The following is an 11,796-nucleotide window of genomic DNA, read 5'->3' as shown; positions in this document are numbered from 1 at the left end:
AAGAGTGTGGATAGAAAAGGCCCCACTGATGGAGCTCAGAACATCTGCTTTAGGTACTACTGTTCTTCATAAGGAATAAAGCTTTATAGATGTGCTTTTATGTGGAGTACTAATGTTCTTCTAAGGAATAAAGCTCTATAGATGTGCTTTGTATGTGAGTAATAATGTTCTTCTAAGGAATAAAGCTATATAGATGTGCTTTGTATGTGAGTACTAATGTTCTTCTAAGGAATAAAGCTTTATAGAGGTGCTTTAGATGTGAGTACTAATGTTCTTCATAAGTGATAAAGCTTTACATGTGAGAAATGTGTAATGTATGTGGATCCTGCAGATTAGCAAATTGTTCTTTGGCTTAAACCACATTTCTTATTTTCTTTATCCCCCAGTTGAGAGAATTGTTGACCTGCAGCAATGTAAGCTGATGTGAGAAGAGCTGGCAGCGCTGAGGAAGAAGTGATCCAAAATGTTAGGGAGAATTAGTGACTACACCTATCTGCCAACACTGTATACAAGCATAGCAACAAACACCAGCACACTCCTTCAAGGTACTAGCATCATGTATCTAACTTTTTTGTCTCACAAACAATGAAAGACTTTTGTCATTGTTTTGATAATTATACCATTACATTGAAGTTTGATCAATTCTTTCTTTTTAGGTTTTCGGCGAGTAAGAATATGCATAGGTGCTGTGGCACCCCCTGTTTAATTGCATTTGGTCTCCTGCCCATTCAGAGAGGAAAGCGGGAGACTCTTAGGTCCAACTCTGAGACCACGCCTGTTAGAGTCTCAAACAAATAAGGCAGCATTTCAGGTGTCCTCATGGGACCCACAAGCCTTGGGCCCTCTGAGGTCCAGCTGACTTCCTATGGCTTCCGACCAGGATTCGGCACAGATGACAACCTCCCTCACGTTCCATCGACCCCAGGATGCTCTCATCATTTGACCAACTCAGTTCTCCTTGGCAGCATGTATCGTTTCTCCATGTCTCCTGTGTCTGTTACCTCTGCGGACATGAATATGGCCTCCACTGTGAGTTCCAACCAGAAGGCCATGGCTGCTCGTCTCAGAGTCAATAAGGAAGTGTCTAGTCCTGTGGCTGCCTTTCCTCAAGTCCAACTGCCTCAAAGGTCTCACAGTCCCAAGGATTACCTCCACTCTCTGACCTCCTCAATATCTATGAGCTCACCACCCCACTTCTACTCTTCCTCCTCTTCATCCCCTGTCAGCCTTTCCTTCTGCTCCTCTTCAGAGCTCCTGTGCTCTGCTCCCCTTCCCACGCTTCCTCTGTCCAGAGCTAGCCATGATGTCATCACAAACGGCCCTACACAGCAGCAGGAACGTCTCGTCTCTCTGAAGCAGGAGCCGGACGACGAGTTTCCAGCATGCAACAAGGGGCTCTTCCACTTGAAGCATGAGGAGGATCGAGTACATCTCAGTCAGGAGCACCACCATCCTGGTCCATGCTCCACTTTACCTTCACCACACGAACACCTCAACTCCCAACAGTGTCCTGCCACAGAACTCAAGGACTGCATCATGACCTCGGTACTGTCCAAGGACCTCCAGATCCAAGGCAGACTGCCAGCCAGCGGTCTGGAGGGAGGTGGGCTGTGTGTGTCACCAGGAGTAGAGCAGGCCTGCCTGTGGTTGGATTGCTGCGCTGCGTACAAGCAGACAGAGGAGCTGGTGAGGCACATAGAGAAGGTTCATGTGGACCAGCGGAAAGGTGAGGACTTCACCTGCTTCTGGGCAGGCTGTGTGCGCCGGTACAAGCCCTTCAACGCACGCTACAAACTCCTAATCCACATGAGGGTCCACTCCGGGGAAAAGCCCAACAAGTGCATGGTGAGTTGAACTAAATGTTACAAAAACATGATTTAATCCATCGCCTCTGGCAGGCTATGAACTAGAAAATAAGTCTCTTTACAATATCCTGTTCTTCCTCACGGGCTCACTAAGCGTCCATCTGTGCCTCCACGCACAGGCCAAGAAGAGAAAGAGAAGCACAAGCTCAGTCTGACCACTGCAGTTCATGTTGAGATGTCATGTAAAGGCTCTTGTAGTCATGCTTTCATGGAGGCTATAGGATATAAGCACAATCAATATTTGGGAAATATCCCAAAAGTGTTAATATTGTTTTTTTCCCACTGCTGATCTGCTACATTGATGTTGTACCCTGGCATCAATGTCCTTTTTCAGACAGTAGAACTAAAATGATGTGGTCATGCTGCATACTCAGCTGAAGATGGAAGGGTGGTTTGAGCTTAACTGTCCTTGTCCCTCCTGGTGTTTTGTTTCATTATGCACACTGAAGGCTTCCCTGAGGAAATACTAGGAATGTGCGCTAGTCTGACGAGAGGCCACTTCACATGGGGGTTGATGTGGACAAAGGTGGGATGTATTCTGAAGGAACTGGGATTTTTAGGATGTTCCCATGAATTGAAAAGCAAACAAACGAGAAACCTCTGCTTCTTAGACTTGAGACAAGCTCATGATTAAATGTTAGTTACTTTGGAGCAGACATGCACTCATTTCCTGTTTGTTCACAGACCTGTTGGCTGCATTGACCTCATCCTGCAACATGTTGGCAGTAAACTCAGTCACAGGCTCACTTCAGTAATGGGGTATTGTGATGGGGAACAAAATACTTGTATGTATTTGATTACATGAAGCAGTGAAAGGAAATGTCTTGGATAACAAAGCGATCATTTGTCAAATTATATTATGGAAAACAAGTTTGTTGACAGGGACAATACTGAGGCAATACTGAGGCAACACAATTAGTCTTTCAGTTTTAGGACTTCTCCTGTCAGTCAAAAAAAATGTCAAAATTACTTTAGAAAGAGATGGAAAAGCAACATGGCAAAGATGTAAATTATGTGATGCCTAGCTAACCACAAGACAATTGTGAGTAGGCCTGAGCTATATCTGTATTAAAGGCACCCAGTGCAACATTAGGACATAAAAATGGAAATATTCTGGATGAGACAATGATATTGACATTTACTTCACCATATAAGCACATTTGCATCATTATTTGATACTTTGGGCGTTAAAAGCAGCGCTAAAACTAGCCGCAAGAGCGTAGCCCTTTATTTATTGGTGCCACCAATAAATAAAGCAGGATTCCAGTCAATGGAAAAATGGCCTCTCCCCACTGGCGATTGTTGTTGTTTACGATTTTCTATCAGTTCTCACCACACAACGACGTCTCATCTTTGCTCCTTGAATGTCGATATGTAATGGTATGGAGTTATTGAAACTTACTACGTGTAAAAAACACTAGAAATTGAATGTTTATTTTTCGAGTCTCAAGCCTATAAAGTTGCACTGGGTGCCTTTAAATGCCAATGAGCTAATAAGAGGTTATCCAGTGGTCAAATCGTAATGCCTAAAAATGCTGATTGCAGTAACAGGTCATTTATTAAGTCGAGTTGAATTCCCAGTTGCAATGCTGGATTCTACTTGTAACAGTTTTGGTCATTACATTTTATAATGTTTCCATGTAAAATACTCTCGTGAATACAAATGTTTTATTCACCATTATTATTGAATGAGTTGCTAATGTAGACACAAATTTAGTTTTGCTACTTTCACCTCTCACATTCGATACAAATGATGATGTCACACTGTAAACATGCTTATTATTAGATTTATGTTATTACAAATAGAATTAAACTCTAACCACCCTCGAGATTTATCAGCGATATTAGACACAGAGTCATGAGACAGCAGCAAACTAATTAATGACATTTGTTGACTAATTTGGTTCTTGCAAGCTCTCGCTTTTTTAGAACTATGCTTTATTAGTCAACTGGTGAGCAAGAGGGTAAATGGAATGATCTTGCCGAGAGTAAAGCCCTTCTCTGAGTTGTATTGTAAATTAATCAGATGACTGGATATCTATCAGAATTACAGCTGACACACCTCGATGATGAATCTGTGCAGGAAAACATAACTGATGTTTAAACATCTGCCTCCAGCTGGAGTAAATAGCACAAGAATGGAGAGAGGGGGGGGGAGAGAGAGGGAAGCCACAGGCAGAGCATCCTCATATGGGTCCGAAGGGACATCACGTATTGTGGTCTGTAAATCACGGAGTTGTCATCGGTGAGTGAAATGTATTTGGGTCAGTTATCGTGAAACACAGATTTCAAAACACATTTTCAAATAAATAAATAAATTACGTTTAAGAAAAATTGCAACAGTCTTTTGAGTACACCAAAAAAAAAGAAGAAAAGACATTTCTGTAAGTGAAATCAGATTTGACCCTGAATCCATCCAACCGTCTCCCCAGAGCGTGATAAAGTGCTGGGCAGAGGCTGCCTGATGAGCACTACTGAGAAGCACCCCGCCTTCGTGATTATTTACCCTCTTACTCAAGCGCTGCTCTGGCCTCAGTAGACTCGAATGCGGACGCAGGATGCTGAAATGTTGATGCATGGCAATGCCTCAGCTTTTGGTTTGATATACGCAGCGAGCGCAGAGTGTCCATCTGGAAGGCATTCGGATGATTTATGATTTTAATATTGCACTCAAGCCAGGCATGAAGTGAGTAATTTCAAAGTTCCAAGAAAACGTCTCACTGTAAGAGCAAGTGGCCTTTTCAGCACATTTCTCGTAAGCTTAACAGCACATTAAATAAAGGCTGGGTACATGTGTGTTATTTATTTGCGGTTATTAAGAGACTTACTGAAAGACTCATTGGCAGGCTTGGAAAAAAAACAAAACAATGAAATGTGGGAAATCTTTTGTCTATAATATGCATAAGGTTTCCTATGAAGTCCCCTGAGATGTAAAGAGGTTTATTTGTGTCTTTAGGTTACTTTGGCTGCTGTTCTTTCAGTATAGTAATGGTTTCAACAGTGTTCATGTTGTTGTTAAGTATGTGAATAACCAGTGTAAAAATGAATACATACTTGTATCCTTCTAAGAACATGATTTCCTCCGCTATGTGTAGTGGGGCTAAAATGTTTTCGAACCTTTTACAGAGTTCTGAAAATCTGAATAAATATGACCTGAAATGTGATCAGATCTTCATTTAAGTTATAAAAATTGATGAAGAGAGGCAGATGGAAACCACATTCACAGAAAATTGTATACTTATTAATTAATGTATTGACCATATGATATGAATGTTGTAACCTCTTTAGCAATGACTTCAAGAAAACATTTTCAGTCACATTTGATCAGTCCTGTGCGACAGTTGGGAGGAATTTTGGCCCATTCCTCCATACAGAAGAAATTCAGCTCAGTTTTGCAGTGGGCTTTCTCTTCTTCAGGTTCTACATTTATATTGGTATTCTATTGGATTATGGTCCAGACTTCGAAACGTCCTCTGCCTTAATCATTCTTTTGTAGATCGACTTATGTTTTTAAAGACTGTTGATCTATCTCTCAAAGATGGATACCCTGTCTTTACCTCAATCCATCAGTCCATCAGTTCATTAGTCCTTTATCACGGGGAAACAAGACCCAGAATTGTATGCATGGGAGGATCCCAAAATGGCAGTCACTTCTTTCTGAGAAGAACATTGCTTAAGTTGAGTTTTAGGCCAACTAGATGAGCCAGAAGATTGATTGTTTTGTGGATGGATGGGTCAAAAACAAAGCCATTTGGCTCTGTCTCAAGGAGGGAGAAGGAAGGGGTTGTGCCAGAGAGCCCACTAAAACCACAAAGTTGAAGTTTTTCTGTTTGGAGGAATGGGTCAGAATCCCCCCCAACTGTTGTGTGGGGCTGATCAGCAGCACATGGAAATGTTTGATTGTAGTCGATATTGTTAAAAGGGTTCACACCAGTTATTGGAGGGAGATGTTCACATATTTGTTCACACTAGGGTCATACAAAAACATCAAGGCACTTTTAGTTAGGGTACAAAAACATCAAGGCACTTTTAGTTAGGGTACAAAAAGTCAAAAAGGCCTCTGTCCCTGCAGGGTTAATGTTGGACCATTTGGTCAATAAATAAATATGTTAGCTGTTTTTGTGAATTCAATTTCATAGGCTTTTCTTCATTTTCTACATGCAAATAGGACTGGCATATGCAAATGCTGTATTCTCCTTAAACTTTTTCAGATCTTATACCAATAACATATTTTGGCATATGTTGTGATGCTTCTGTGACATTCAAGGTTCTATTTTGCTTCTTGTGTATACTGAACTGGCAAATAAAAGGGACCATGGCCTCTCTATGTAACAAGAGCTTAACTCCATTTCTTCACAGTTTTTACTACATAGCTACAGTGCAGCTCAGGAAATTACAATTTTATGGTGTGTTGCCATTTTCCAAGACTTGCATAGGACTCACTTCTGTAGGTATGGCGGAGGTAAGGAGGAGGGGCCGGGGCTGGTTATTAATGACTACCCTTTGTAACCTCGTGGTCATATTATATGTGTTCTTTTTAACCGGTACCCTCCTCTCTGGTATTTAGACATATTATTGAAACCATATGCCAACACCACTTAAGGAAGCTGGTAATCAGTTTGTTTGCTGACATTACCACACACAACATGAACATGAACTTTTATGACATTCCATGAATGTCTTTAAAAAAATGTAGTCAATCTCTTTTGTTGCGTCTGTCTAGTTTGAAGGCTGCAGTAAGGCTTTCTCTCGCCTGGAGAACCTGAAGATCCATCTGCGGAGCCACACGGGAGAGAAGCCCTACATCTGCCAGCATGCCGGCTGCCTCAAGGCCTTCAGCAACTCCAGTGACAGGGCCAAACACCAGCGAACACACTTGGACACGGTACCTTCCTGCACACCATCTCAGAACTGCTTTAGAACCACGCTAAACCCTACACAGAAGAATCTCAGGTATCTGAGCAAATCGTGTTAAGATCAGCTGCACATCATTTTGATCTGAATTTCATCAGTAGCGCTGCATTAGTGATTAAACTAAGCTGCTCCACAGCCACAATGGTTCAAGTACTTCCAAAGCCTTACTGAAGATACGTTGACAATTATTTGGCCCCAGAGGAGGGCTTTGGCTACTTAAAAAAGTTTTACCATTTGTTTTTATGGCCATTGACGTACAAAAACCCTCTATTTCTCTCTCTCTTTCTCTCTTTCACTCTCTCTCTCTCTCTCTCTCTCTTCATCCTGTGTCAATTTACCCTGCCCCCCTTTAAAAAAATCATTTGGTCATCTGTCCTCTCAGAGAGTTAGGGTGCATATCAAGCCCATTAGTGCTAATACTAACAAACAAGCGGTCGGAGCATGCCTGTCACTTTTTCCAGCCCAGTGAAATCCTTTGGAATAACAGCCTCTTTATTTACACAAGTCCCAGTCAGGAATTACAGTGGGCTTCAGCAGGGAGATCCCCTTTCACTTTAATGAGTGGAGGGAGAGGAAAAGACAGCCACTCCACTGCTACCAGTGCTGGCCGTGTGTCTCTCGCCGCCCGCAGCACTCGCCGCTTGGGTTTCACGCCAGCTAATAAAGGTCTTGTAACATCCAGCCTGCCAGTGATATCTGTTTCCTCTGCACACTTAAGTCAACATGGTGGGCTGCGTTAAAGTTGGGTGGTTTTCATGTAGCCTTTTCGGTTCACGTGGGCCTGACAGCGGTTGCCACGGTGCCATCATCACTTGCGCTTTTGCAGCGAGCTTTACACGCAGAAGGTGTGGAAAATATCTGTTCATAACTAATATGACTAACCCAAATGTGTACAGTAATGTGTTTCATGATTCATTCAGTCTGTTATGAATATAAGCAAAGTTTTCATTCCAGCAGCCAGGATGATGTAAGACATTTTATAATGTTATTGGATCATTAAAAAAGAATTCACCCGCCTCTTTCTCTCTCTCTCTCTCTCTGCCTGTCTCTCGCATTGCTTGCTTTCCTTTGGTTACACAGCAGAAAGGTATGACGTTGTTTGTACTAATTACAGAGCTGTCACATTGCTTTACAACTGTGGTCAGGAACTCCCTCTCAGAGATCTTGCAATCTGTACTAAACTGAGATGTCATAAATAATTTCCTTTATTTGTAAACTCTCTCGCTATCACACTGCACCTGTGCTTATCCTGCTAGATTACATCTGTTTGCATTCCCTTACTTAACCCAGTGCCATGTCAGAGGCCAAATCTGTGTTTGTCCTGAGCCCCCACTGTCTCTCTGTCTCTCTGTGTTGTGAACAGAAGCCCTACGCCTGTCAGCTGCCTGGATGCACCAAGCGCTACACAGACCCCAGCTCCCTGCGCAAACACATCAAGGCCCACACAGTCAAATCTCAGCATCTTCGAGACCAGGTAGGACCATTCACAAACAGGACAGACTCTCAAAGTTCACTACAAACACATCAATGCTCACACAGTCAAAACACAGCAGCTTCGAGACCAGGTAAGCCCTTTCACAGACAGGACAGACTCCTACAGCTCACTACAACCAGGGAACACTAGTGGCTTCTCCCTGCTCTTGCTGCGAAAGCATAATCCCATGTCGGTGTGAAGTGACAGATGTTTGTGCCTGGTTACTGGTGTGGTTGAACTTCCTGAGTAAGGCATTTTGGGACATGGAGAGTAAAGACATCTCTCTGGGAGCGCAGCTATTTCGGGAATATATGGCTGCATTGTCATTTGACAAAGCTCTCCAAGGCTACATGCCTTATTGTGAAATATGCTCTAAAAGATGATGCATAGCACACACACACACATTTCTTCATTACATTTACACAGAAAAGACCCATTGTTCTGTAGTTGTGTGTACTGTACAGAATGGGGATGATGGAGTGGGGTGGGGGTGGGGGTGGCGTAGGGACATTGTGTATTCCCACATGCACACTGCTGTAAGCGGGACCACATGTGTGCCTGTATTGCAGTTAATAAGCTCTGGACCAGCCTACCCCAGTGAGTCCATGCAATTTGCAAATGGTAAACAAGCATCTGAGCTTAATTTAATAGAGTATGCAATTACTTTAAAATGGCGTTTTCAGCTCTCGCGGACCTATTGGTGCTATCAAAACAGCTTTGGGAGATGCGTGCTGTTGCACTGCAGAAATATTAATAAAACTTTAATATTTACAGGTTGGTCATCAACATATAGATCATATTGTCTCTTGGGGAGAATCCTCCTTGAAGCTCCAAAATCCAGAACAATAGGTCTATTGTATTTACAACACAGTCATTTCAGCAATGAGATCGGTTGTGTTGACCTGCAATTACCTTTTATCTTTGCAATACAGTATTCTTCAAGGTCTAAGTAAGCACAGAATCATTTCTTTCCTGTATTCACCGCCATGTGTAGTTTGTCATCATGGATTTGTGTACTTATGTGTGTGTTCCCCCTTGCGTACTATTGCCTTGAAATATTTTTGGTGAGTTACAGAGCAGACTTTGTTTACGCATTAGTGTGTAGGCAGTCTGGGACAGAGTGTCTCCTCTTGCCTTGGGGAGTGTTGTCTCTGATGGACGCCTCTGTGTGAGTGACTGACGGCCTGCCTGCCTGCCTGACAGGTGCTGCTGTGCTCTGAGGTGGAGACTGACTGCATGAGTGAGTGTCTGGCGCTGCACTCTCTCCTCAGCGCCGCCCCAGGTCTGCTTGAGCCCTGCTCCCCCAGGCTCGCCACCGCCAGGCCCCTCGCACAGCCCTGCCATGACTCCTTCTCAGGTGAGCTCCACACCGCACCGCACTGCACCACACCGCACCATGGACAACCTCAGCTACACACACAAAGGTCCAATTCTTTCATTGTAGACATCGGCTCTGCCTCCCCCTGCAGTTTGTAAGACGTGTCAGTGAGGTTGCCGTGCCATATAATGACCCCAAGCTCCGCTCCCTCCAAGGGACACTGGGTGCCTGTGCCAAGGGTTGGTAGAACATTTGATTAAACTTGTATGGAGCAGAGAAACCATAGCCACACAGATTGTTGAAATTCCTGTTTCTTATTTTGGACGACACACGCAATCCCTCCCTGGTTATTTGACAAACAGATGAGCTTTGCCTGACTAATATTTACACATAATGTGGCATTGCGTACTACCCGCAGACCCTTTGGAGATGGATTATGATGACTTCTAGTATTACTTCAGCCATATGCGTTACAGTTGATAATGTGAAGAAACCAATCACACACGTATCTCTGTCTATCAAACCCCAAGTTAGCTGACATCACTTCTTCTAAATGTCAGAGCTCTGTTTGCTCAGTCAGTCGGTTGGGCAAGCCACTGGATTGAAGGCATTTGGCCACAGTCTCCATAGCTCGCACATTCCACGCCATGCTGTTTTTACTGCATTTTTACTTGTTTTTTCTTTTCCATACTCATTTATGGGTGCCTGTGCCCAGCTCAAGAAACTGTCAGGTGAACTGAAGCTCCTTTGGCCGTGTACAGAGTCAAAAGCCAAGGGGGTTGTCCACATTAATTGCCTCGGATGGCTGGCAAGTTTGCATGGTGGACCAGGGTGAAAAAGAAAACATCTGTCATAGTTCAAACGACTCAATTTGTCAGTGGAGAGACAAATATGTCAATGTTTAAAACATTGAGGATAAACTCTCTGAGAAAGGCTGTGAGCATGAATAACTAAAATCAGCTTGCATGCACTGATTTGACTAAAAAAGTATTATGGTATTCACTATTGTTCCCAGGTATTCAACTGAACATGATCAATGACAAAGTATATTTCAGTGTAATTTTCCATATTATTAACACGTGATTAATAAATCCAATTCAGTCTATGTGAGCATAAGAAAACAAATGTGTAACTGAAACCTGAAGTACCTTGCTCACCCCATAGGTGAACTATAGATGAAGTTTCAGTCTTTGTCATTTCTTAGGGTCCGAGGGTTACTCTGATGCCAGCATCATCCCTTTATCCCCGGACCTGTCCCCCACATCATGTGACCTCCAGCAGAGTGTGGGCAGCTCCCCACATAAACTAGCCCCCATGCCCCCAGGCAGGAGCCTCCAGGACAAGTGAGTACTGACTGAGCAGCCGTACACTATACCTTCAGGACTGAACTCAGTAGGCTACCTAGCAAAGGAAACAAGCCCACCGCAGTGAATGTAGCACGGGAGGTCAGTGGCTTCGCTCAGGAGCCTAACGCTACTGTCTGAAGTGCTTCAAGCGTGACGTGAAGGAAGGAGAGCTCAGCACCAGGCTCTGCCCTGTGTTACTGAAGTAGTAGCTGATCTTCCTAAAAGCATGGCGCGACCATTTGAAGTTGTAACAAACTGTAGTGGCCTTGTTAGCGTTTTGCTGCATCCAGATGGAAGCACTTTTCACGGTGCCTGACGGACTGTTTGTTACTTGCTGGGGGACCAGCTGCAAGACATATCTGTGCATCAAGCAGAACAGTTACAAAATGGCATTATAAGCTGAAGCCCAGCCACATGCCACTGCAAGAGCCGCTAATGACCTCCAGAAAGCCTCGCGGGGCAGAGGCGCAGAGGGACATTTGGAGACACATGAACAGAACCAGAACCAAAATATTTTCATCAGAGCTTTGCATGGTCTTGCCTTTCCTCTAAGAGTCCCTTGGTCACTTTTTCCAGGCCCCGCTTAAAAGTTACTTTTATGTATATTTATTTTAACGTTTTGGCGTCCTTGAAATATTCTGCAAACTGACACTGTATGTGTCATTTGGCGGGGGAAATAAATGTATGTCGGAGAGGGTACAGAGTTTCCTGTCCATGTGGACACAGAAGATAACTGCGAGACTAGGATTTTGTAAAGCACTTGAAATGAGGCCACTTAACGCAGTTTCTGAAAAAAAATATTCTGGCACCGCAACTGTTCAAAAGAAAAAGAAGAATGAAAAGATAAATCTAAATAAACAGAAGCTCTGCTTCACAACC

At 43.4% G+C, this 11,796-nt stretch overlaps 1 protein-coding gene across 1 annotated transcript; it reads left to right on the top strand.

Moving 5' to 3' along the window:
* Nucleotides 1-966: 966 nt before the first annotated feature.
* On the top strand, nucleotides 967-10,918 carry glis1a (GLIS family zinc finger 1a; the record flags this gene model as incomplete). Its single annotated transcript, XM_080836231.1, has 5 exons — nucleotides 967-1,845; nucleotides 6,589-6,750; nucleotides 8,143-8,253; nucleotides 9,457-9,610; nucleotides 10,776-10,918. The coding sequence occupies 5 exons, from the start codon at nucleotides 967-969 to the stop codon at nucleotides 10,916-10,918; spliced, it is 1,449 nt and encodes a 482-aa protein (XP_080692357.1).
* Between the last annotated feature and the right edge of the window lie 878 nt (nucleotides 10,919-11,796).

The sequence above is a fragment of the Sprattus sprattus genome (genome assembly GCF_963457725.1).
Source record: "Sprattus sprattus genome assembly, chromosome: 4".
Classification (NCBI taxonomy): domain Eukaryota; kingdom Metazoa; phylum Chordata; class Actinopteri; order Clupeiformes; family Clupeidae; genus Sprattus; species Sprattus sprattus.
The sequence above is the reverse complement of the archived record's forward strand: the minus strand, read 5'-3'. Positions and strand labels throughout refer to the sequence as shown.